We start from the raw sequence: 27001 nt of genomic DNA, 5'->3' as shown, positions 1-27001 counted from the left end.
CCGACTTCAAACATATCAGTTGGTAACGCATATACTTAAACACGGAACCCTAAAAAGGATAATATTTTATTTCATCCTTTTTGAAGTCGGTTTATCTTTTTTTATAAAAGTTTTTATATTAGTAGTGTAGTGTTAGCTTCAAATTTGGCATATAGATTCAGCATATAGGTAAGTATCTAAACCAGAGTCTGCTATACTAACCTAACTTATATCTACTACGTTTACGTTTATCTAATTATAAAAAATCCTGATTGCTAGAATAATTTAAACAATATATGCATCATTAATTACTGTTGTGAACAAAACGCTTTTTGTAAACAAACGCTTCATACAACATACAACCTGTGAGTTGATTATTAAAAAACAATTCTTATCATTATTGTCACTTTGATAAATTTGATAACATTATACTTACCTACATACTAAAAGCGCAAATACGGGAGTCTCGACACCAACTACAACTTTGTTGCATTTGGAGTCGAGACTCTTGGTCCGTGGGGCCCCGCAGCCCAGGCATATACCGGCAATTGGCGAAACGGCTGGTGGATGGGACCGGAGATAAGAGAGCTGGCAGCTTCCTCGCCCAACGCTTGAGCATAGCGATCCAGCGAGGAAATGCTGCCAGCATCCTCGGCACCTTGCCACGGGGGCCCATTTTAGATTTAGATTTTTAGTTTTATAGTAGTTTTAGTTTAGTTAATTGTAGTTTAATTTTTACTGTAAGGCTTTATTTATTGTTAATTAATGATGTTAATTATTATGCTCAATCAATTAAATTTTTCCTACATACAAAAAGCAATGTTTACCGATAAGAACGAATCAAAAAAAAATTTTTTTTAATGTATAATTTCGATAATTTATTGTAGTCGCTGTAAGTAAAGATTTTTTAGAGGACATTGAGGCGGCTGCAGGCGCTGCGTACCTACGTGTATGCTATCCATGTTGGTAACCCTGGAGAGACGATATACTACGGACTTAGGCGTTAATGAATCGTGACCTAGCTGCCAAACATCGGTTTTGGAAGACAGTGGGATTGCTGTAGTGCAGACGTACCTGTGTTGTGTTTGTCGACGTTGCCCGCCGGCACCCCGTGCTTCACTTCAGCCATGGCTCAAATCAGCTCTCACACCTGCAGCAATATAAAGATAAACTGTTAACGCAGAGCCCAACGGGAGAAGTGCCTCCACCTTACAGAAAACCGCAGCCAAATAACACTAGACTAGGTACATAGTTACAAAATACAAGAAAAGTCCTCAAATCAAACATGGGTATTAAAGTGTTAATCTGACATCGTGTGCGGTTCACTCGCCTTAACCCCTCGAACGCCCGTGTCAAAAATTTGCTACTGCATTAATAACCTTAAAATTGTGAATTAAAGTTTAAATTGTCTGTGACGTATAAGGGCCAAGGCCTTCGAAGGGTTAATCGAGATAAAGAATGTCAACAAACATTGTAGGTACTGATACAAACTGAAATGTTTACCAGCGGGATTGACGACACGGCACGGCTGAGCGCTAGAAAATGGATTTTACATAATTTACTGACATACTTAGGAAGCAAGGTGTTAATTATAATTACCTACTACCGCATGGTTTAGTTATAACTAAGCAGGAAACCTATAGGTCTACCGTTTAACCGTGGCGGTTGGTAAGAAGTTATTATGGTCAGCTACAGACTCGTGAAGGGTTGGCTGCATCAAGCTGATTTGTATTAAAGTTAAATAAAGTGGAAGGTGAAGGGTGTAGGCAAAGAAAAAACGCAAATCGATGTACAGCTTAGCCGTTTGGCACACGCATACAGAGCAGACCTGATGGTCCAATTTTTTGACCCGCAGTTCTTAAAATGAATTATTCATAGTTCTAATAATAAAATTCCCTTAGGAGGGGAGTGCTATCATATTTTTTTTTGTATGGGAAAAATTTTTTTTAGAAACATCGCGTGTAAAGTTATTTCTGTTTTATTAAAAAAATAGCTGAAATGTAATGATCTGGTACCGTAAAATGGGGTGAGTAGGGACAAAACTGACATTCAAACCTCGATAGTATTTTATTTTTGCATTATGCAAACTGAATGGTGTATGTATATAATAAGTGTTCCGGACGATTGCATTTTATTTTGGGTAGTTCCATTTCATAACTTTGACGATAAACGGGAAATCCCACCGTTCCCACCTCACCCTGTTATGTAGTCCCTCGTAATTGGGGTGAGATGGGATTTAATACAAAGGTGATTTTGGAAGATTGTTGGATCGTTTTTTTTTATTATGAGTATTACTATAGCTCCATTTTAAATTGAAATACATTATTTTTGTAGCAGTAGCCTTAAAATCCCATCTCCCCCCTTTCATCCCTTCTCTCCCCATTCATAACCGAACTCTCCCCGCGAACCCTACTCACCCCATTTTACTGTATATTTTTAGAATCGCCTTAAAAAGCCCTTTCATATAACACCACACGCGATAGGTTTCTGAAAAAAATAAAAACCAAATCCCATACAAAAAAAACTAGTTTTATTTCCAAAACTCAGCTAACTTCTACTAGAAAATGACCGATTCACCGCACATCTTCTTTATTAACTGCCTGAGATAAATGGTAGACCTATGTATATGGGCGCTGAGGGAGGAGTACAAAGGGGTGAATTTGTATTTTCCAGTTTCGAAACAAAAATCAGAAAAACCAAATATAGGTTTATATGTGAAAACCCCAATGTTTTGAAAACGCTGATTATGCAGGTAATGACATCAAGCATATATCATCAGAAGTCGGTGAACCCAGGGTAGGTCGTGTTCGCGGATAAACTGTGTAGTAAGCGCTCGCTCGGAGGGGGGATGCATCCATTGTCTGTGGTTGTCAGCTCAAGGGGTGCTGGGGCTGGGGCAGGAGGATATTCAATTTCCGACCCAAGCTTGAAATTTTATCTGATTTAATGCGATTCTTAATCTTTTTTTATTTAATTTCATTATTAAATCATTATTTTTTGAAGTAAACTGTGTATGTCTAATATCTGTCACACAAATTAGGTGCCATAATTTTAAGGTAAAGTGAGATTTAATTTGATATGACTATCAAATTCGTTATAAGTATAGGTACAAATTAGTAAGGAACTTTCTAGAAGAACGCGTGCACGCCTTAACCAGTTTTGGCAAATAAATGAAATATTTGTACTACGCTACCTACCTAGTATTTATGCGCATAATTTAATCCAAATAGGTACAATTAATTAAATTTTCTATAAGTAAGTAGTTATTTAGAACTTTGTATATAAATGAGTAATTATTTTAGTTTATGTTGGTTGGTAGCTCAAACAAACCTTTTGATGCATACTTTCTTACTTGACAAGTGTCATAACAACATAATCATGAGTTACATTAAATGACACCTCTGTTCATCTAAACAAATAATCGTTAATTTCGATTAACTACCCAGTAAAAAATATTTAAAAAATAAGTATAGCTATTGATATTCGTACCTTTGTATTGTCTTGAAACCGGTATCACTCGCTATCACCAGTTATCACGTTATCACACACGTAAACACGCGAGACGTACGCGCGCGGCGAAGATAAACTCAAGGCTGCGGCCAGACCAGACTCGCGCTCGGACTGAAATGGGGTTGCCATGTTTGACTATAGGAAAATCCCTAAATTGAGCGTGTTCTCTTCCGGAAATCGTTTTTTCCAGATCGCGATTTAGAAAACGTAACAGAAAAATAAGCTACTGGAAAATTTAAAAAATGGGAAAATATGCGAATGGTTAGAAAATGTAACAGGAAAATAAGCCACTGGAAAAAAAATGGGAAAATATGCGAATGGTTAGAAATGCTTTCGGGAAAGGAAGCTGTTGATAAGAAATAAAATGGTAAAAATTGCGAATGGCAAAAATCGCGATCTGGAAAAAACGATTTCCGGTTGAGAGAGTCCACACTCCTTTAATTAGTACCACCATTTTTACACAAGTATTGTTCAGGTATGAGGTATGTATTTAATCATATGAACAATACTAACCTAGCTTTAACTAAGTAGGTAGTTACAGCTAGGTTAGTTAGGTGATCGCTTACCATCACGCTGGCTGTGTGCTTGTTTGCCACCGACGTGGTATTAAACAAAAAACTTGAATTTAGATATTTAGAAATAATTGAAATTGTATATCAATTCTAACAAAAGATCAGATTGTACAAGTGTAATTCACGATAATACAATACAATACAAATCCTCTTTATTGCACAACCTCAGAATAAATAATAATGCTAGCTTCTGAAACATAAGATTGCACCACATGTATATATAAGGTAAACATAAAAAAATATTATTATAAAAAAACAAAAAACCCGACTGCACACTAAAAAGAGGAAAACAAGCCCCACAAGATATATTGTTTATTCAAATGCTTAAACCAAGCTATGGAATACCGTTTAAACAATATAAAATGCACTATGAAATGTGTTCGTAATCGATAGTTAAATAAATAAAAAATTATTCTAAATACTAACTAAATACTAATTACTAATTTATAAATGTTGATGGTAAGTGTCGCAGGCGGGGACCAACAGAGGGTTACTTATAGTCATTTTGGTTGTTGGTTGTTAAGTTCACTATTTAGCAGAATGTTACTTAGGTTGTTACTGCGATACTTACCATTAACATTTATAAATTATATTTAGTTAGTATTTAGAATAAGTTTTTATTTATTTAACTATCGATTACGAACACATTTCATAGTGCATTTTATATTGTTTAAACGGTATTCCGTAGCTTGGTTCTGGCATTTGAATAAACATTTTTTCTTGTGGGGCTTGTTTTACTCTTTTTAGTGTGCAGTCGGGTTTTTTGTTTTTTTATAATAATATTTTTTTTATTTATAACTTTTTAGTTGTTTTTATTTAACGAAAATTTTGTAGATTATTTTGTAAGTTCCATTTGAAAGTTCTACGACGACGACCAGATTCAAGACGAATCCCGTGATCAAGACGAATCTAATGATACCTCATGCATCAAATTCTTTCAAAGTGAAAGTAAAGAAAATATTTTCTCTGTATCCCGTAGGACTTTCGGGATAAAATGTATCCTATGACACTCCCGTGATCAAGACGAATCTAACGATACCTCATACATCAAAATCCATCAAGCCGTTTAGGCTACAGGAGGCCACAAAGAAACATACATACATACATACACTCGAAAAACATTACCCTCCTCCTTTGGCAGTCGGGTAAAAATACGTCGATGTAAGCGAGCACTTTGTACCTACTCAAATAAATTATCAAAATCAAAAAATCAAAATCAAAATATTTTTATTCGGTAGCTTAAAAAACACAAATTACAATATCTGCGCTGGTGCCTCTTTTTAAGTGAGAAAACACTTGTGCTAAGAGAGCACCGCTCTTCCACGCGGTTAGTTAACAGTTATCTTAGAAGTATATTAAAGTATATTTAACTACATTTTTTTTTATAACATTAACAAAACAACTAAACATGATTTCAATGTAATTATACTACTATAGGGTACTTAATATAGAAAAGATGTGTGTGTGTGTGTGTGTCTGTGTGTGTGTGTGTTTGTGTGTGTGTGTTTGTGTGTTTGTTTGTTTGGGTCTGTACTAATGTTCGCTATACTTATTTTGAATTAAGTTTTCTATGTCGTTGTAGCTTTTAGTTTGTAACCATTTAGTTAACCTACTTTTACACTCGTATGTAGTGCAGGAATAAATGTCAATGTGTTTGTTTATTTGATTATATAGACTGCAAGATTGTGCCTGTTGCTGTCTTCTGGCAAATGCAGTTTTCACTGTATGGGTTTTAATTACATTAGTCTTTTTCCTACGTGTGCATGTATTGTCTTTTTTGTATGTGGTTCGCTTGTGTGTTTTTAGAATAAGATTTAGAATATACAATTTTCTTACAGATAATAGATTGCAGAGTAAATAGAGGTCGTTAGTAGGGAATCTGAATGGCTTTTGGTGCATGACTTTTAGCAATGCTCTTTGAGCTCTCTCAAGCTCAAGAAACTTAGTCTTTGTGGCACCACCCCATACAGAGATACAATATGTGATGACTTATGACGTTAGTACTCGTAATCTTGATAAATAAGATTATTTAACATTCGTTTCGAAAATAATTTAAAATTTTACACATTTTTAATTTATTAATTTAATATCTAACTGAGTAAATTACCTATCACTACGATAATTATATACTAATTTATGTTACGTGAAGTCTTTTCATTAGTAATCTAAACCAACAGTCAACATTTGTAAAAACATCACATATTGACTATAAATTACTCTACGTTACTTAATGTATAAAATTTAATTTATTTAATAATATTACATAAAACGAAATAAATACCAGTAAAAAATATTAAAAAATAAATCTTTAGCTTACCATGAAAATGAGAAAATGTAGATAAACGATCTGCTGGCAACATTATTTCGCAGCTTCATTTTCCCGAGGAGCCACGAACGTCCCCGAATAGACCCGAATGCATTGTATTGATGCCGGCAAAACATTTCCGCGCCATTTTCTTTGGCTAGTGTGAGTAATGTGGGGGAGGAATCACACTGCGTACTTTGTTTTTCTCGTATCTCGCTCAGCTATTCAATTAAATAGAAACCGTATGTTATACAAAACATAGTTAAAATCCGAAAACAATGTAATGAATTATGTTATTGTGTTAAAAAAATTAAAAGCACCATTTGGCAAACGAACCCCGAGCGGGCATTGCCCAGTTAAGCACCGTTCTGTATTAGTATTAGCACGTATTAGTGACTCGTTTATACTTAATGAGTGGATTTTTTGACCTATTTTAATATACATATATTTACCTAACCACTACCAACTAACCTAACTGAAAATCCACGCTCTTCCAATATGTAAAGTAATTGTTTACTTTTATATTATATTTTATTTGTATGTACACTAGGTACTTTTGAATTTCATTAAGTAAAATTGGAAATTACTTGAAACATTTTAACCAGTATCTTGACTCATAAATGGGACATGAGTTTGTGAGGCATCACTTAAATATGATTATTAATCATTGATTATTTTATTAGGTTATTGATTTACGGATTTTCTTGTAATTAAAATCTTGCCAGTAAATAGTTAACGTATTTTAATGTAGGAAATCAGGGTTAGCATTTACTTAGGGTAAATCATTATTTATGTAAATATACAATTATTGGTAAGATATATGAAAAATTATACTACCATTAGAAATATATACTATTTGTAATATACCTATAACAAAGATTTAAAATATGAAATAATTCCAAACCCCAAAAAACCGCCTAAATTACATACTAAAAATCATCAACTTTTCCAAATTTTCTCAATTTTCCGCCATTTCGTCTTAAAACAAATGTATTTTTTGAAACTAAAATACTGCGCAAATTAGAATAAAACAACGAAAAGTGTATCAAAATAATTATACAGGACCACATCGATTTTATCTAATTGATATGCATAAAATTATATGTTTTTTGTTGTGTAGTCCATCACTATGCATTTAAGGGTTAATACAATTTCTAAATTTTGTTTACTTTTTATCAATAAGTATTCAATATTAGCCTTTGTCCAGCAGTGGATGTCTTTCGGCTGAGATGATGATGATGATGATTATTATTATGATTCAATATCACATTTTTCAAATCCTGACTCGGATGACTTCATTATGAAACATATGGTCTGGGATTTTTGTTCCAGTAACGAGTGGCATTTCCGATCATGACGGGCAGCGGATGGCTATTAACTATCAAACCAAAGCACGTAATTCTGTAACAATGGTTGAAATGAGACGCATCACTACATCTAAATTAAACAATTTCTACGAATTCATTGATAATTATGACTGGAGTAAAATCATGTCATCGGAAAAAGAACCAGATCAGAAAATGGATTCGACGATAAATGTGTTCATACATACATTTCAGCAAGCATTTCCTAAATGTAAATACCCAAAATCTAGAATAGATAAGAGATGGGTATCTGAAGAGATCATCTCTAAAAAGTATATATTAGATGATATACAACGCTTGTGTAAAGAATTTCCTAATAATGTTTCCCTTTCTAACTTTAAAGATAAGTTTGAAGAGCTGTATCAAAATCTTATAATATACAAACGCAGCAGTTACTATAAGAATGAGATTAACAAAGCCAGTAATAAGGGTAAAGCAGTATGGGGTATAATCCAATATGAAACTAGTGCAACAAATGGTAAAAATGTATTTTTTGATACTTCTGAACCCAACAAATTAGCGACTGAAATAAATGAATTCTTTATTAATTCAGTGAAGCACGCCCGGAGACAACCGGACATGCCACTGGCACTGCAGCTCCTAAAAACATATATTCCTGAGGTAGAGGATTGTGCAGTTATAGAACCTTTCTCGATTGGTGAAATCTATCGGCTTCTTAAACAAATTAAACCAAAACCTACCAGGGATATATATGAGGTTCCTACGAGCATCCTACGCCAAATGCCTCCGTCATTTATAGACGTGCTATGTCATAATATAAACCTGTGCTTAAAAAATGGGTCGTATCCCGAAACATTAAAAAATATTAAAGTCGTACCAGTATATAAGGGCAAAGGAGACAAATCCGAATTTAAGAACTACCGACCCATATCGATCATACCGGCATTATCAAAATTTTTTGAGCTAGGTCTTGCCCACAGACTTATAAAGCATTTCATCAGTAGGGGTATATTGGCTAAGGAGCAGTATGCATATCAAACTCATAAATCAACGGTAGATGCAACTAGAAAACTAATTAAAATAATCTTTGATCAGCAAGAGTTGGGGTCCAAAGTTGCAGTCGTATTATGCGACCTTTCGAAAGCATTCGACCTTGTTGACCATGCACTTATTTTGAAAAAGTTGTATCACTATGGCATTCGGGGGACTTTCTTAAAAGTATTTGAATCATTTCTAAACAATAGGAAACAATCCTGTGTAATAGATATTGATGGTAACAAAGGAAAATCTAATTATCATACACTAGACGCCACCTCTGTCCCTCAAGGATCCGTTATTGGCAATTATTTATTCATAACATTAGTTAATGATTTATCATCATGTACATCTCAAGGTCAACTGATAGCATATGCGGATGATAGTGCTTTTGTTGTTTCTGGGACGAACTTTACGGAACTACAGTCTAAAGTGAATTACTTACTTATGGATGTAAAGAATTGGTTTACAGTAAACGGTATGCAACTTAATCTAGACAAGACTAATGTAATTCAAATTAATCTTAGAGGTATTCCACTACAAACGCTTAAGATTGAATTAGATAATATCACCGTTCCTAGAGTAGAAAAGGCAAAATATCTGGGTTTCGTTCTGGACTCTGGCTTACAGTGGAGTGACCACATCGATGAACTTTGCAAAAGATTGGGAAAAGCGTGTTTCGCCATCTCACGCCTAACAAAAATGCTGGACAATGATTGTGTAAGAAATGCTTACTTTGCTTATTTCCAGTCAATCATAACTTATGGAATTGACATGTGGGGACTGGCAGCAGATAGACAAAGGGTGTTTATACTTCAAAAAAGAGTAATAAGGATAATGGCTAGGGTGCCCTGGGATACGCCTGCCCGTAACCTTTTTCGGACATTAAGAATCATAACCATTCCAGGTCTTTATATATTAGAAGTGGCAAAAGTTGTTCGTAGGAATCTCGAGGAATTCAGAATGCGTGGTCCAAACTATCGTCATGGATATAATATTCTACCAAATAGACACAGACTGAAAAAATCGGAGCAATGTGTGTGGTATATAGGTCCCAAAATTTACAACCGATTGCCCAATGACTTAAAACTAGTTGAAATGTCCGACACCATATTTATAACCAAGCTCAAGGAGTACTTAACAGAGAAAGCTTTTTACTCGGTAGATGAATTTATAAATCGAATAGACTAACATAATATTCTAAATGCCTGTGACATACTGCTATATTTTATAATTTAATGATGTGTAATAAATTTAACTGGATAAGTCTAATGTAATCCTATTTCTACATAAATAATGACATATTTATAATTGTATGTAAAGTGTGCTAAACAGAAAATGTTAAATGACGTGTAACGCTTGTTATCAATAAACGATTGATTGATTGATTGGATTAGGTGGGGTTTAGATTACAGGTCTGAGATAGTAAAAAAAATATAAGAAAATTATGAGACATAAAAATATATATATATATATATATATATATATATATATATATATATATATATATGTATATAAGTTACCTAAGCTCGAACTATCTCACCAAAGTCAGACCGCACTATTAGGTAAAGTGTTAGCATATACATATTGGAACATTTCTAGAGACTGACCTGCAAGGATAGTGTTATCTAATTTTTTTATTCCGTAGACTAAAATGACGTTTCATGTGTATGAGATGACATTTCTTAGTACCACATGAAATGTCATTTTAGTCTACGGAATAAAAAAAACAGAATTATAAGTGATCTACAATCGAGTTATTGTAATCGCAAAGCTGGATTAAAGAGTAAAACAAAATCATTGAAATATTGTTTATATCAGTGGTGACCTAACCCACTTTTCTAGTAGCATTTCCGGGTCCGTGCCTGGGTTCGGGTCCGGGTCCGGGTCTTAGTCCGGGTCCAGGTTCAGGTTCAGGCCCAAGACCATGTCCAGATCCGAGTCCGGGTCCGTGTCCGGTTGTCCGGGTCCAAGTTTGGGTCCGAGTTCGGTCTGGGTCCGGGTCCGAGTCGGGGTCCGGGTTCAAGTCCGTGTCCGCGTTTCGCCCGGGTCCGGGTCAAAATCACTATTTATTTACTATAAAAAAAAACGATATGTATGCCTTTCACATTTGAGGAGTTCCCTCGGTTCCTCATGGATCCCATCACCAGAACTCGAGCTTGATGAAAATGTGTCTTGAAAAGTTAACTTGCTTAACAAACATAAAAAAGAAGACAAATCGCCAAACGTGAACTATGCGTCATTAAAGAGTTCAATTCTGATCTTCATCAGTAGTTCCACTTCATCAAATGTCACTTTTTAAAATGTAAATGCTTGATTTGTTGATGAAAATGCTAAAATCACTATATGCATGCCTTTAACATTTCGATTCCTCATGGATCCCATCATCAGAACTGCGTTTTGACAAAAACGGGGCCAATCTGTATGTATATACTTACAATCAAAAAGAGTTATGGAGTAACACATAAAAAAAAAACATACAACCGAACTGAGAACCTCCTCCTTTTAAAATCTTGAAGTCGGTTAAAAAAAGTTAGAAATATTAACGTTAACGTTAATTAATATACTATTTTCTTAATGCGGAAAAATGGGTTGTTATAGTTTTTCTGGACTTTTCACTTTTTTGACTATTAGTGTAAGAAAAAAAATAACTAGTCATGTGCCTGCTTTACGCTACTATTTTGAGCTTACCCTCGTAAGGCCCACCATGCAAAAGATCCTATTTTTTATTAGAACCTTGTCGAATAGTAAATTGAGATGAATTCCATTTGTTAGAGAAAGCAACGAAACAATAGTTATTTGTACAACAAGAAAGGAAAGTTGGTTTTTCTTGCGAGTGTTTATTTTGAGTCCCGAGAAAGCGAAAGATTCTATGATTCTAAAGTAGAAACTTGAGCGTGGCGAGGGACTCAAAAACACGAGATGTAAAATAACATTGCTCTCGTGTTGCACACATAATTTTTCACCTCAGTAGTGAGGACATATTAAAGGTTAAAATGTATTTAATTTCGAATTACACAGAATAAACAGAAAAAAAATGTTATTTAATATGTAATAATACGATACGATACGATACGATACGATACGATACGATACGATACGATGCGATACGATGCGATACGATGCGATACGATGCGATACGATGCGATACCATGCGATACCATGCGATACCATGCGATACCATACCATACCATAATAAAAGTATGAATGGCAGTTCATGGCCTTCACTAAATTAAAAAGCTACATTGTTTCACTCCCTGGAGTGAGGAAAGTAGGCTTGCTCGAGCTGCTGAGGTGAAAAAGAAATGCTATTTTATTTTGTATGTACCTTTTAATGCACATTGGGCCTTAGGTTAAAAGGGTCACTTAGTTAATCCATAGATTTATTGATTGTGTATGTGTCATGTCTAGGGAATGCAATACCGGGATACAAGGATCCAGAAATAACGGGATCCCACATGCAATTTGCGGGATTAATCCCGCTCGTAAATTTAGCGAGATTCCGCGGGATTTGCGGGATTGAGGAGCGAGTGGAGCGACGTTGTTCTTACGTGTTACTGCAAGTAACACGTGCGCGGACGCGCGCCTACTGGCGAAAGTTCTTCACGGAGCTTAGATGCATCTGTGGAAGGAGGAAGGGGGTAAGGACATGGAAGAGAATTTCGCCCAAGTTTGTCTATTTTTTGCTACCTTGTGCATTACTCAATGCACTCACATTTGTTTTGATTAAATATTAAAAAATAAACATTTATATATATCAATAAATAGTTTTGTTTATAAATAGTGTTAAGTATGTTGGAGACGGTGTATAAAGAGTTTCCATCAGGTAAGGGCGGGAATATAGTTCAGATCCGGAAACCGCTACCAAATTTTAGTATGCTGTTGGGCATGGTACTGGGTCTCCAAAACTGCCGGGAGACAGCGGCGCCGGCCATCTACTTCAGCGGAATGAAGTCATCAAAATGACTCCCGCCTCGTTGCGAATATTGCATTTTGCACCTAAACTATGCATTGCACATACACGTGTGGGGTATTAAACGAAAGCCAATAAAATATTATATATTTCACTAATACACTATGTACCAAAATATACAATAGTTTAAGAGAAATTTATAAATAAATTAAAATGATGAAAAAAAAAATGGACACGTCGAGACCATTCTTCTGCAAGCAACTACTATATATATATATATATATACATATATATATATATATATATATATATATATATATATATATATATATATATATACATACATAGTCCTCCATATCGATTTCGATGACGGCGACCTCAACAATCAAGGCTTTTTCCTCTCATGAGCTCTTATGTGGCTAGCCAGGCCAAACTTGCTCTTAAAAACTCTTTCACACTCATGGCAGTAGAGTTGACCGGCCGTATTGTACGTATACACGTAGGAGGGCTTAGGTCTACTACTACTATCTAAACTACTATCTAAAGAGATAGGTAACTACTATCTAAAGAGTATGGGGAAGACGATGAGAAGACCGTCTATAGTAAGATCGTCTACAAGCTCTTACTTAACTTCCAAATCTTGCGTTTGTAGATATATTCTACTTACAGACGGTCGGTAGAGTAGAAGGAGCGAAGCTTTGCCTTTCTGACTTTGTCTGTGACGTACAGTGAGCTGCAAAAGTGCATACCCACTTTATGAACACTTATTATACCACTCGTGCTTTTTCATTATAATTCATTATATTATCCGGCTGAGTTAAGAAGGTAACTGATTGCTAATAATATGCATGGAAAAGGAGCCTTCTTTAATTGGTCGGACTGGCGGGCACCGGCGCGCCCGACCGCCTGCCGCGGCCCGGCCGGCCCGCCCGCGGCTGGGGCAAGGGGCGGCCGGCAGTATGACATTAGTGACATTACACACATCGGCTTTCTTATTGCACGCTCGCTTACAGCTTGCGCGCGCAATATCGCCTCGTGCGTAATGACCGACTTAGCACACTTGTATCACAATGTACTATTTCGGCACACTTGCTAGGCGATACGGTCCGTAAATCCTAAATTTAAACCTAGGGCTGTGATGTACGTTCGAAATTAAGCAGAAGTTTTATTTTTTTCCTCTTTTTTCTCACAAGTGTGATGAAAATAACATTGTGTGTGCCACGGTACAGGAATTACGAACTCGTGTTATTTAAGCCTTCAGTTCATACTCGTCCGTAAATTATTGTTTACCGCATTTAACACATAAATGCGTGATTTATTTATTTTTGTCTGAAATTAATATATGTGTTACATAATTGTTTACTGATTCTGGGAAAAAAAATTAAAACATCAATTTATACAGCTAAATCAGTGTTATAATTTACAAAGGGTAAATCATAACTTATGTAAATATACAATTATTGGTAAAACATATATGAAAAATCATACTACCATTAGTAATTTACACTATTTGTAATATTACCTATAATAAAGATATTAAATATAAAATAATTGCGAACCCCAAAAAACACCACCTAAATTTTTTTTAACTAAAATACTGCACTAATTTGAATAAAACAACGAAAAGTGTATTAATTTACGATCAAAATCATTATACAGGACGACATCGATTTTATCTAATTATGCATAAAATTATATGTTTTTTGTTCTGTAGGCTGCATCCATCACTATGCATTTACGGGTTAATAAAATTTCTAAATTTTGTTTACCTACTTTTTGTTTTAATTTAGTACCAAATCGCTAAATTGTATACTAACTTGCGGGATCCAGCAAATACCGGGATCCCGCGGGACTGAGACTGACAATCCCGCTGGATACCGGGATTGAATTCTTCATGTTCATGCGGGATTTCATTCCCTATTCATGTGAAATTTCATATTTCAGAAAGTCGTTTTACAATGAGAGCGTAACTTCCATTGTATGGCGGCGGCTTGGTTCGTGTGACTCTTAAACCCATTTTTTGTATTATATTATGCTTCAGTACACTTGTACAAGTAGGTATAGTTAAATTCGATTTAACCGGTACGGTTAAATTGGTCGTACTTCAAAAGTCGACAACGTAGGTAATAAATATAATAAATATTACTCATTAAGTTCTTGCATGGTCTCGCATCGCATGGTCTCATCTTCTCATCTCGCATGACGCATGCTCAGATAGGTAGGTACTTAAGCATTTAAAAGATTTTCAATAATGGTGGGGGAATAAAATTTCGTTGTAAGGGTTGTATAGTAACTATAGTAAGTAATCTAAACTGCCTTTTGACTAGCTTTCCGATCAGTGGGATAGGACTACCTACGAGTAACCGGAACTCTTGAAGTAAATTAAAGTATTTTGCATTCGGGTGTTTAACTGTCCGAAAGAATTGAACATAACGAAAAAATATTTATCTGTTTATTATAAAATAATTTACGGCTTTTTTATGTTTTTGTCATTATAAAATGTACTTAATAAATAATAATAAATTTAAAAGACACGTACAACGTGTTTTACAGTAATTTAATCTTACTTTAAGTATGTACATACAGTCGATAGATAGATAGTTGTACAATTTGGTAGGTGTTGTTGCGTCGTATAAAAATGGGAGATAGTCCGTATGCTAGATGGTGAATACGGGTTGTCGTTGGTCGCGGTCGGCGGGGCGGGCGCCTGCAGCGCCGACCTTAGCCCTCCGCAGGCGCCGCTCCTTCCTCGCCGCCCAAAGCTTTTTCGCACATTTTTTGTAGGAAAGCTGAAATAACAAACATATAATTAATACTAATATGTAGCAACAAGCTACTTCCATGACGCCCCTCACGACAACTCAGACTTCTTTCAGGCGGCTTTGTGCCAGTTGCACATTAGCTAAATTTATTGCCCAGTCACCATTAGATATATCGGAGCAGCTAAGGTGTTCAAAATTGTATAATTTAAGAACAGTATTTATGAATTGACTTTAATCATTTGACAATAAAGCCTCCGTTCAAATATTTGTAAACATTTCGGCCGCTCCGATATATCTGATGGCGGTTGTACTATAAAATTTGTCCTCTACAGAATAACGTTTGTCAATCTGTCAATCGTGCATGGTGCAACTCGCACAAAGTATTACAGCGCAATGAAAGATGGTTTTTTTATGGTGGGTACCACCACCACCGGTGAGTGCTACCGGATGTCGTATAATTTTAAAATATGTATTAAAAAAAATTAAAGATTGTTTTCAATTCGGTACAATGTTTTTTTCTTTTCTTATACAGGGTGGCTAAAAAATAAGTACATTCCCGGTGAGCAACTTTTACTATGGGACCAACCCCGAAATCGCAAAAAAAAATTGGCTGTTTCATACGTTTTGGCTGGTCCATTTTCTATGGGAGGGTAATTTTTTTTTTTCACGATTTCGTGGTTGGTCCCGTAGTAAAAGTTACTCAGTATAATCCCAAAACCTCCCTGGCAACGGGAATGCACTTATTTTTTAGCCACCGTGTATATATTTCGGTTGAATTATTATGAAGTGCACTCATGTGATTATGAAGTGAACCGATTTTAACATTTCGCACTTTACCGAAATGTTAAAATCAATAATTTTACTTTTAAATTGTATGCTAGAGTTGCTAGATGGTCAACGATATGTGATACACAAAGTTAACCGTAGGCTGACGGTTTTACCCATTGATATCAACCTAAATATTTTAAGAATTAAGTGATAAAGATGATTTTAGATAGGTTACGTTAAGTTATAGCTTCACACAGAAAATTATATAAATAGTACATTACGATACAAGTGCGAAAAGTAGGAAATTTGTAACGAGTGACGATAAATTTAAACACGACTGAAGGGAGTGTTTTAAATCGACACGAGTTGCAAATTACCTTTTCGCACGTGTATTGTATAACGTTTTACAGTACATATGGCCTTTTAAATTACCGACATACGCACGTATAGTGCTAGTTACCGCACTAGGGTGGTGAAGTAGCACCATATATACTGTGAAGAATAATCTCGTTGAGACAACTTGGACAAAACATCAAGAGCATAAGTAATATTGTGCATAAGAATAGTGTTATTGAAATATAACAGTAATCGCTGGTATCCTGAAAGCTATAATAAACTCGAAAGTTTACCTGATATTGACCACCAAGTAAAATTAAAACATCCAAGAAAAAAGTACAAAACAGTAGCAAAGCACGAACGAAGAGCAGCGATAGCGGCACCCTTTATTAATTTATCTATCCACTTACGATCTTATAACTAAAGATATGACGGGATGTGAATCTTCTACGCCATCACCTTCTTCAGGAATGCTGTAAATGGACAAAAGGTAAAACAGGGGCACACACATCCACGAAACTACACATGCGTAATAATGGAAAAGGCTATTAATATCATCCATTTAAACTAGGGGGCATAATTGGGGGTGGGGGGGGGGCTTTTCAGCTAAATACTTTATGTATACTAAGGTAACATTTAAAATGGTAAAGGTTTTGCATTAGTAGGAAATTCTTGACTACTAGGTGCACGTTTGCAATGAGCTAAATTAGGTATAAATCAGACTACTTACTATTTAAAAACAAACTTTATTTATACTAAAATAAAATATAGGGTGCATTACTTCAATCCTGACATTGAACAAATACGAGTAGTTATTATAAGCGTACGTAAAGATCTAAGTGAAACGGAAATCTACCTTCTCTTTTCTAAATTAATATGAATGCTAGTTCACGAATAAAGAGGGACTGAAATTATGCACCCAATAAAAAAAACCTACATACATATTAGGTAAGTCATGTTCTATCACCTTAAATTTTAAAAGTAAAAAGACTACAAATTTCTAGTTGAGTGAAGGATACTCACGCGCATATTGGATCATGCCGTCGTCATCTTCTTGGTCCATGCAGTCCTTGACGACCTCATCGACCTCTTTGTCCTCAAGCTTCTCGCCTGGTGACGACAGAAACACAACATTAAGGGTACCATCAAAAAAAAACCACAACAAGAAATATTTTGTTTTTCTTTTATTACTTGGCTATTTGCCCATGTCCCACTCCCATCGGTTAATCTAGGCCCGGGTTTCATTGCCAAACACAGGTACATATCCGTTTGGTATTAGAAAAGTTTCAAGTTATCAAATTCGTTTTATTAGTTCTTCGTGGAAGCGATGTTTTCCCCCTAACTGACTAATTATTGACCATGCTAAACTATAAAACTTAAGTCACCGTTCTAAGGATGAAACAGAAAAGGCAGAATAGGGAATATTACGCGAAACTCTGCGCAGGGGTCGCCACTACCACAATCTGAGGGTCTATCGCAAAACAAGAAAATCTAAATTTCGGTTTCTAACATTTCTCACTCTTCACACACTTGCATATTCGAGCGGTAAAGAGGCAGATAGCGAAATTACGGATTCGCGTTTCCCGGTTCCCGATAGGTCCTCTGTAAACAAACCACCTTGATGCATCAATGTCATATTTTATTATCTCTGAAAACTTGTCAAAAACCTGTTAAAGGTACAGTATGTATAAGTTACTCTATGGTTTACTAAAAAGTCTAGTGCTGCACTCTGGTGGCAGAACATTGCAGTAATATCCCCTATTGAATTAATATTCTTCCTATGACACGTTTGTTCGGTCCCACCATTAAAGTTAAGGCGAGCTCACCTAGCGCGAGAAGTGTGTGTGTAAGCTCAGCGGCGAGCATCATGCCGTTCTCGTTCTTGTCGTACAGCTTCAGACATTCCAGGAAGTCTTCATAGCCTCCCTGGTCTTTGTCCTTTTTCGCTGCGGCGTAGATGGGAAGGAACTCTTCGACCTGCAATTGAAAGTTGGAAACTTGTCACCACATCACAATTTAAGAATAGTTTCTGTAACTACCATTATTTAATCTGTACAGAAATTTTAAAAGCGCAAAATACGATGTGCTTGGCTATCTTGGCATGCAGGCTAGTATACAATAAGATTATATGATATGAAATATTGTCAATTCGTGACAAGTCACGTTACATCTGAGAGTAGTCTAAGAACCAATTTCAAACGTTTAAAATTAGGTGGGATACTTTAGGACCCCTCTTAGCCTCATCTCTAAGTAGAACTAACATCATAAAAATGAGAAATATAGAATCTGTGCGGTAAGAGGAGAGTCGTGGAATATAAGGGAAAGGAAACCAATACATTATATGACTCTTTTCTTTCCGCAGACTACTTATAACGAGTTTTTGTTGGATTTGGATATTTTTTAATGTTTAAAATTCCATTGAAACACACAATAATAAACAGTACTCACAGTAAGTAACTTTTCGCCCTTCTTTTTGGTGCCGCCGAGCTTCTCGATGGTGGCGAGTGTGGGGTTGAAGTTGAGCGCCCTCAGGACATCGCCGAGGTTAAACGCGTCCACCTTGCCACTGCCGTCGAAATCGTAGATGGAGAAGGCGAAGGATGCCCCTGAGAAACAAATATAGTTGTTTTGATTTGAAGTCACCTTTCAAAAGACTGCATATAATATACCTACTGAAGAAATTGAGATAAGTACGTGCCACCTAGAGGTTAAGGCGTTAGCCGCGAAAACTGAAGACGCCGGTTAGAATCCGGCCTTGCGAGGACCTGATATTTTTTTTGTAGTTAAGTATATGAATTTCCATTTATTTATAAAATTGATATGTATATATGAGTATATTTATGTTCATTAATTTTAAATGTTTTACCTTTAATGTCATTAATATATTAATTTCTTTGTAGATAATTCTATTGTAAGGTCATTCATGTGGATTAAGAGAAACAGTTTATTTTGCTCGGGGCAAGAAAAACACTGTGTGGATTCCCTACAAGTGTTTTTCTTGCCCCAGCCACGGAATATATTAAAAAAGCCTAGTTATTCCTGAGAAACAAGGTTGATGTAGACTGAATATTCGTTACAGACGTTACAGTGTCTCTAAGTTAGGACGATATAGACCTGCAGTAGCATATACTATAAAGTATAAACCATTATACCCATTTAGCCATACTTAAAGCATGATTATAAAAGTGTGTATACATTTTCAGTATAAATATTTATTGTTATACGAGCTGCATTTATATGAGATTTATACAAAATTTACCTACCTAAATTGATACAAGTTAAACATTGACTCAAAGCTATAATTACGCAAATGTTTCTAGAACTATCTATTATATTTGCACCTAAGCTCAGACAACACCATGGGCGCGGCTGCGTGGCGTGGGCGGACATTCTTCGCTGAAAATATTTTCTTTTCTCGCAAGTTTCGATATATTCACTGCGTCGACTTCTGACTCACATTCTAATTTTAGAGCATAGCTCTGTGCCCTAATTGTGGCGCAGGCCCAACTCCTTTGAACTTCTTTCTAATGTTAAACTTCATCATTGAGGTTGTCAGAATTTAATTCAAACAAATGAGAATGAAAAATGAGTGATTTATTGTTGTGTTGTATAAAAATGTACTAACTGTAATTTTAATAAATAAATAAACAATTAATAAGTCCTTAATGAGAACTTTAAAATAATATTAGTTACAAACTTTTATCGCCGAATGTACTATCCCTTACGACAATTCTAACATGCCATTGTCAACTCAATAAGGTTGCGTTGACTTATTAGAGAGTTCATATTTATATCCACCTTCAGTCTTCATTATCAGGCAAGACAGATGATAATGATAACCTACAAAATAATTAGTTACATTGTTACCAAAGTGTTGTAGATATGTAAACTATAAATTTATATTTATAGGTAAGTTTAATCGGACATCCATAACTGGTTCAAGTCCTGCAAGTAAGGTTTGAGCTAAACAAACTAACAAGGATAGTGAATTAAAAAAATCTTGTACAAATACTTGTTTTTTGTTGTTATCATAATTAATATAATATACCTACGTAAACATTCCTCGTAAAAAGTATTCATTGTAGGAGTTTTTGTCTACCTACCTAATAAAAAATATATTTAATTATTAATGTATATATTATTTTAAAATATAAGTTCATATTTAAATATAATAAAGTGTAGGTTATAATATAACTTCAGGATGTGGTATACTATACCATAATATAATATAATAACCCGGTGCAGTGTAGAGATCAGCTGATCGACAGCATACGATGACCTTGATATTGACAGTCAGCTAGATTGTAAATGACGATTGTATGATAAAAGAGTACATCCGTATACGTCGGCGCAGGTAGATTTTGGCCGGGCGCCGAAAACGTAAAGCAGGGTTGCAGTGAAATTTGAGCGGTTTCTCTGTTTGGGCGGGCGGGCCGTGTGCCACGTGACCGAGGGATAAATATAGAACGCAGCGCGCGCGCAGCGTGGCCATGCCAATGCCGCACCACCGGCATCTCTTAGCAACGATTACGCGAACCTTATTAGAGAAACGATTCTATACTTAGATGTTACGATGCTCGCTCGCATTACATTCATTTTGTTACTTACCATTCACAATCGTCAGTTCCAACGCATTCATAATTATGTCTACTACGAGCATATAAAAATCAATACACAAATAATGTTAGATCTATGCGGCCGTTTGAACTGTTCCGCGAAAGAAGAGTTAATCTTATCGGTATAACTATCAAATAAAAAGAATACTTACTATCGACGTCGTTCTTGCTGAGGTCGCTCTGAAAATGACGAAAAACATTTCGTTACTTTTCATGTTTAATGGTATCATGCTATGTGTAGGATTAGTTGTGTAGCAGCGACAGGGCACTGAGTGTTTGTGTTATCTGTCCAAGCATACAATACCATGTTAATTCACTGTCTCTTGAGCACAACACTGATTTTAAACGTGGTTCTATGTGCTGGTCGCTCCACAACTTTGAAAATCTTCCGGTCTGCGGAATATGTTTCGCGAGATTAGAACGCGCGTCGGTAGATATCACTGGCCGAACTTTTTTCACTGAACTCCTTTATCACAATTTCACTGACGTCAGGAGTGACTCACCATTTTGTGTGGTGGTAGTTGGTTCCCTCCCGGTCTTCACTGGCGAACGTTCAGACAAGAAGTGGGGCTCGGCAACTTTTCGCGGGACTGTTTTAACTGGCTTAGATGGCGCACCCGTCTGGATATTTGAGATTTAGCCCAGGAATCCGCGACCGTTCTATTTTCAGCGGAGTCGGTCCGTCGCCGCGACCGCTTCGGGCAAGCGTCCTTCGCACGCGCGCGAGCGAGATGAGGAGCGTTCCCGCCCGCCCTCGCCAAACACACCAACCGCACGCTATTCCAATGATAAATCTACATCTTCGATAACTATTTTGATCGGATCTCTTTCGGAAATCGAGGTGTTCGACAGCTACCTGCTCGACCCGCGCTGATTGATTTAATGCCGATGCCATCGTTAATGTTTTTTTTTTCTAAAGCACCTGTTTAAGAATCTATGATTGTAACAAATCCTCAGTTAAGTACTGACGTTAGTCAAGTAGATGCTTCGATTGAATGACGATTTAATTTGCGATTAAACGTCTACATTATAAAGTCTAATAGTAAAAAAAAAACATATTAGTTCAAACATTTTATTTAGAAGACGTAGGTATTCGTACTTCGTAGTATCATTTAATTTAAGTAAATCATTCAACTTTAAATCTCACGGCAAGGCTATTAAACATCACCACAATCATTAGGTTTAGTTTCGAAGGTGTAGTCCATCCAGAGCTGGGAGTTGAGGAGTGCCTCGTTGATGGTGTTGGACTTGGCGTGGCAGGGCAGCGCGGTGGAGGACACACGCTGGTCCAGCAGGCTGGCGGCGCGGCGGCGCACGCCTGGCGACAGTGGCCGCTGGCTAACAGATCCCTCTGCCTGTAACCAATAATCATCACAAATACTTATTGAATTTAAAATAGTAACGGATAGGCTATATCAGAAACGAGGTCACTATGGAGTAGAGTTGCGCTAGTTTCCATGATTTCCGTCCAGCTCTAGTTTTAATCTAGTTTAATGTTGTAAACCAGTTAATTATTTGATATATTTGTGAAACTATTCTACGAGTACCAAGTGGTGCTGTCTATGACGTCTAGAAAATTATATCGATACTATAATATCCAGATACTTGGAAAGCCTATTATACTGTTTACGCTGTAATAATAACACCCCACGAATTTATTTTAATTTCTAAAGCAAAAGTTGAACAAATAATTTAATGTATTCCACTCGGCTAACAGTTGTATACGCCTTAGCGTATATTTGTCGAAGATAATTATTATTATATTTACTTTCGAATCAAAGATACAGGTTTGCATGTGTGTGTCCTATTTCCTTGCCTTATTTTAATGACAGTACCTAATCTTCATTTTAATGTATGAATTGTGATTTTCATGAATCAAATCGTCGATACATATATTTAGATAAATATATAAGAGAAGTAAATTAAAATCCACCTTGCGTTTTCCTGTAGCTTTGCGTCGCCACCAGCCCCGGATGCAGGCCAGGACCCTGGCACCCTGCAAACGCCACCGACGAACGAGTCTACTTTTGCGGGAGCCCGCAGAGATGCCGGAGGTTGCTGCAAAATCTTCCCGCTCCTTCTTATGATCCTAAAGAATACATATTTTAATAAGAACATAACAAAAAGCACTATATATCAACCTTTGGCTGGAACACTCTTCTGCGCCGTTATTTATCCAGATTACTAATAAGTTTATGAGGGAACTTTATTAATACCTATTCCGGGCAATACTATCAGTCATCCGTGTATGTTAGAAATGGATTCGAAATTTCAAAGGTAATTAACTAACAATCATTAATTTAAACATTACGTTATGTATGCCTTCCTCGGGCTCCTCGTACGAGCGGCCAGTATCGATAGAAGTATTTGCTGTCAGCAATTCAATTTCTTGCATCAACATCCCCTTGGGATCTTCTAGTATAGGAAACTCTTCCTCATCGGAGCATTGATCGTAATCACCTAGTAAAATTTTAACAATTATATATTATCCACTAAGTACTGCAAAGTAACTAAGTAATTAAAATTATATTATATTATATTATATTATATTATATTATATTATATTATATTATATTATATTATATTATATTATATTATATTATATTATATTATATTATATATATATGTATTACAAAACAGTTATAAATACTAACTTACGGTTCAAAGTAAGATACGTGTTTTCATATAATTCCGAATTTTCGTTCTTGTTATCAAGATCACACTGTTGAAACACATAACATATAAGTATATATAGGTAAGCGAAGTAAGTACATTGCGTACTATCACATCGAACATTTAAATTTACTAAGCTAAGTTAAACCTGTAATGCCATTTGTGACGTCATTGGATCTTGCGGTATCTGATAAACATTTTCCGTACATGGTGAATCGTCATTATCTATGTAGAACACTACGTCATTCTCATAATCTTCTTCGATGTAAGAAAAGGAAGAATTTCCTGAAATCCTAACTTGTTTGTCAACAGGTTCTCTCTTTTTATCTTCTGTTATACGGAACGCATCAAGTTCTGCGTTCATGTAAAAATCCATTACGTTGCTTATAGAGAAAGGCAATAACTCGTTGTAAGTATTCTGTGCATGATTTGCATGGTCGTTAATTCCTAATTCCACGTCACTTATGTCAAACAAGTGATTTATGAATAGAGATGTAGAGTTGTTCAACTCGTGTTTTTGCTAAAATGGGGAAAAGTTTAATTAGTAAGTAATATGTTAAGGTCAGGTCTACAATTACTGTAGTATTGACTTATAAACTTGCCTCCTCTGTATAGTCGTCTCCTTGACCATTTTCTTTTTTAGTTTTATCGTCTGAAACATTTTGTTCGAAATTTGTCAAGCACAGCAAAATCGGAGATGAAAACTGATACGTTAATATTACACCTTCACACTTCGATATCTTTCATGTGTTTCTATATGCGTCCAGAAGTGCGAATAGGCGCCATTATATTTTCATGTCAAATTTACGTTGTTTACCTTCAACTTTTTGCGGTGTAGACGTCACCAACAAATTTTGTTCCGACTCCATCTTAGCATTATCAGCCTTCTCAATGAAGTTATCGACCGCGTTGTCGATATATGTGGCGTCTTCGCCCGCACGAATAACGAACGTCAAATCTGATCTTACGGTGTTCACTCTCGTTGACAAATATTCACGAGGACGCCCTGCAAAACGAAGTTAATCTGATGGAATAGTTTAAAGTAACGTTCAGTTTGGTCCCGCAATGTAGTGTAACGTACACTTGCATGAAACCTTGCCTTGCTGTACCTATACTTGCATGAAATTCGTTCATAAAGTGGTCATGCACTTTTACAGCTGGGTGTACCTATTCCGACAAATATAAGTTGCCTACTGACCACAGTAATGACTACATGCTAACGTTTTGCACGCAGATTATGTCCGTCTAAACCTCAGCAACCTCAGCATAAACTTATTATTATGAATGAATGGAATGTACCTACTTGTAGAGATCAAGTTAGGTATATTAACGTTTTCGAAGCCGAGTACCTACTTACATTAGAAAAATAATGTTTCGAGAATGGCTTATGGTTCGAAATGTTGCGTAACCAATAACATTAGATAATATTACCTTCAGTTACCGCATTCACTGCCAGGGGGCGTGGCCTAGAAACAAACTTGTATGACGGTGAACGCACATGTGAGTTGGGGGCAGCCGGCAGTGAATGTGTTACCGCTGTCGCGCTAACCGAACTATCGTTACTTATGAATTAGTACTATGAAAACGGATTATATCGCGTATATTGAATTTATAATACATGCCGACGTTTCGAACCCTTTACAGCGTTCGTGGTCAACGGGTGACTGAGGAAATGCTACAAAACTACCCACATACAAAAATAATGGACCACAATAAACTATAAACTTTACAGTATGTTTTTATGTGATGACCAGGGGCCCGTTTATCAAAAGCGTGTAGCTTGTAATACAAGTGGAAGTCCCTTTCTAACAAAAGCTGTCAAAAAGGGAGTTTCACTTGTCTTGTAATAGTATCTGACCGCGGAGCTCCAGCATGCCAGGCGAGCGCTTCAGGCGAATGAGCTCAAGATACCGCGGGTCAACCAGAGATCCCGCATTAAGATCCCTACAGTTGACGCAAGCCTGCCATCCTACCTTTTGTCAGAGGCGTCACGGACAGGATCAGGCACATTTTGAAACGTGCTTCTATCAAAACATATTTCAAGCCATGAAGAAGATATCACAATTCCTGAGGCCTGTAAAATGCAATACCCCTCTACAGATTGCAGGTGGCCTATCATATGTCGGGCAGGCGAAACGAAGCATTTCCACTCGGGTGAAGGAACACATAGCTGATAGCAAGCACCGTCGACCTAGGACTGCAGTCTGTGAGCATGTCATGGATAAAGCCAATCACTCAATAAAGTTTGATAAGCCTCTGGTTCTTGCCAAGGAGAAGCGATACATACCCAGAATGCTGCGCGAGGCCATTGAGATTAAGAAATATCCAAACTTTAATAAGGAAGATGGCTTTTCTTTACCACCAGCTTGGGATCCACTAATCCATCTGATAAAGGAACAAGCGAGACATAGACTGTGAGATCTTTGTGTTGGATAAATTCAATATGCGTATTATAATCCGTTTTCATAGTTTTATTTCATAATAGGTAGGTAATGTAAACATATTAACATATTATAAAAGGCCAAATACCCGACTCTAAGGCGGCGTTTGCAATCATGCAACCCTCCTGCAGAACTAGATTGACTAAATGATAGGCAAGCAAGCCTGCGACACGGGAATTATTGTCACTTTCTTCCATTATTTTATATTTTTTTCAGTACCTATTTTATCTTTGAGCACAACTTTCTAACCTTGGCTTGACATACATGTCAAAGAGCAATCACTACATATGTCATGCTTGTTTTGTTTTTTTCCAGCCATTGCTGAAAAAATATCATTTTTATACACACATAAAAGTTAGGCATTTACCTTGGTGTACGGCAAAGAGTAGTATAATATGGTGTACGGTATTATATTCTTTGGTAAATACCTATAGCGGCGTTCCATAGAATTATAGAATTAATAGCCTAGAATTACTTTTAAAATAAATTAAATCATATATTATATATGCCAAGAAACAAACATCGTAACTACATTTTCTCAAACAAATTAAACTCGTTATTACATATCTCAACCGACGTAGCAATAGTCGAAAAAAAAAGTAACCAATTATCAGCGAAAAATTATATATATGTAAAGCTTGTGAAAAAGAATAGAATAAGGATTACAAAGTCGCTTTGGATTACAACTCCTTACAATGTAGGCAAAGAATGTAGGTAGGTATGCTGACGGCAGTACCTGTTACCTGCATATGCTGAAAACAATCTA

General features: G+C 36.1%; 2 protein-coding genes across 3 annotated transcripts; both read right to left on the bottom strand.

The window, feature by feature from the left end:
* Window positions 1-15177: 15177 nt before the first annotated feature.
* LOC134751325 (myosin light chain 1) lies at window positions 15178-21765 on the bottom strand. 2 transcript variants are annotated; one of them, XM_063686710.1, is made up of 7 exons: window positions 21625-21764; window positions 21274-21301; window positions 18954-19111; window positions 18332-18482; window positions 17529-17615; window positions 16916-16978; window positions 15178-15428 (listed from the first exon to the last, which is right to left on the bottom strand). In XM_063686710.1, the coding sequence occupies exons 1-6, from the start codon at window positions 21625-21627 to the stop codon at window positions 16953-16955; spliced, it is 453 nt and encodes a 150-aa protein (XP_063542780.1). In that variant the 5' UTR covers window positions 21628-21764; the 3' UTR covers window positions 15178-15428; window positions 16916-16952. The 2 variants fall into 2 exon arrangements, with proteins under 2 accessions (XP_063542780.1, XP_063542779.1); XM_063686709.1 differs by lacking the exon at window positions 16916-16978 and having other exon boundaries at window positions 21625-21765.
* A 452-nt stretch (window positions 21766-22217) lies between these two features.
* LOC134749425 (uncharacterized) lies at window positions 22218-26484 on the bottom strand. The gene is made up of 8 exons (XM_063684353.1): window positions 26324-26484; window positions 24612-24800; window positions 24397-24446; window positions 23943-24314; window positions 23780-23843; window positions 23433-23581; window positions 23055-23210; window positions 22218-22476 (listed from the first exon to the last, which is right to left on the bottom strand). Exons 1-8 carry the CDS (start codon window positions 26430-26432, stop codon window positions 22279-22281), a joined length of 1287 nt encoding a protein of 428 aa, XP_063540423.1. The 5' UTR covers window positions 26433-26484; the 3' UTR covers window positions 22218-22278.
* Window positions 26485-27001: the final 517 nt, after the last annotated feature.

Source organism: Cydia strobilella, chromosome 2, assembly GCF_947568885.1.
Source record: "Cydia strobilella chromosome 2, ilCydStro3.1, whole genome shotgun sequence".
Lineage (NCBI taxonomy): Eukaryota > Metazoa > Arthropoda > Insecta > Lepidoptera > Tortricidae > Cydia > Cydia strobilella.
This window is presented reverse-complemented; position numbering and strand designations above follow the sequence as displayed.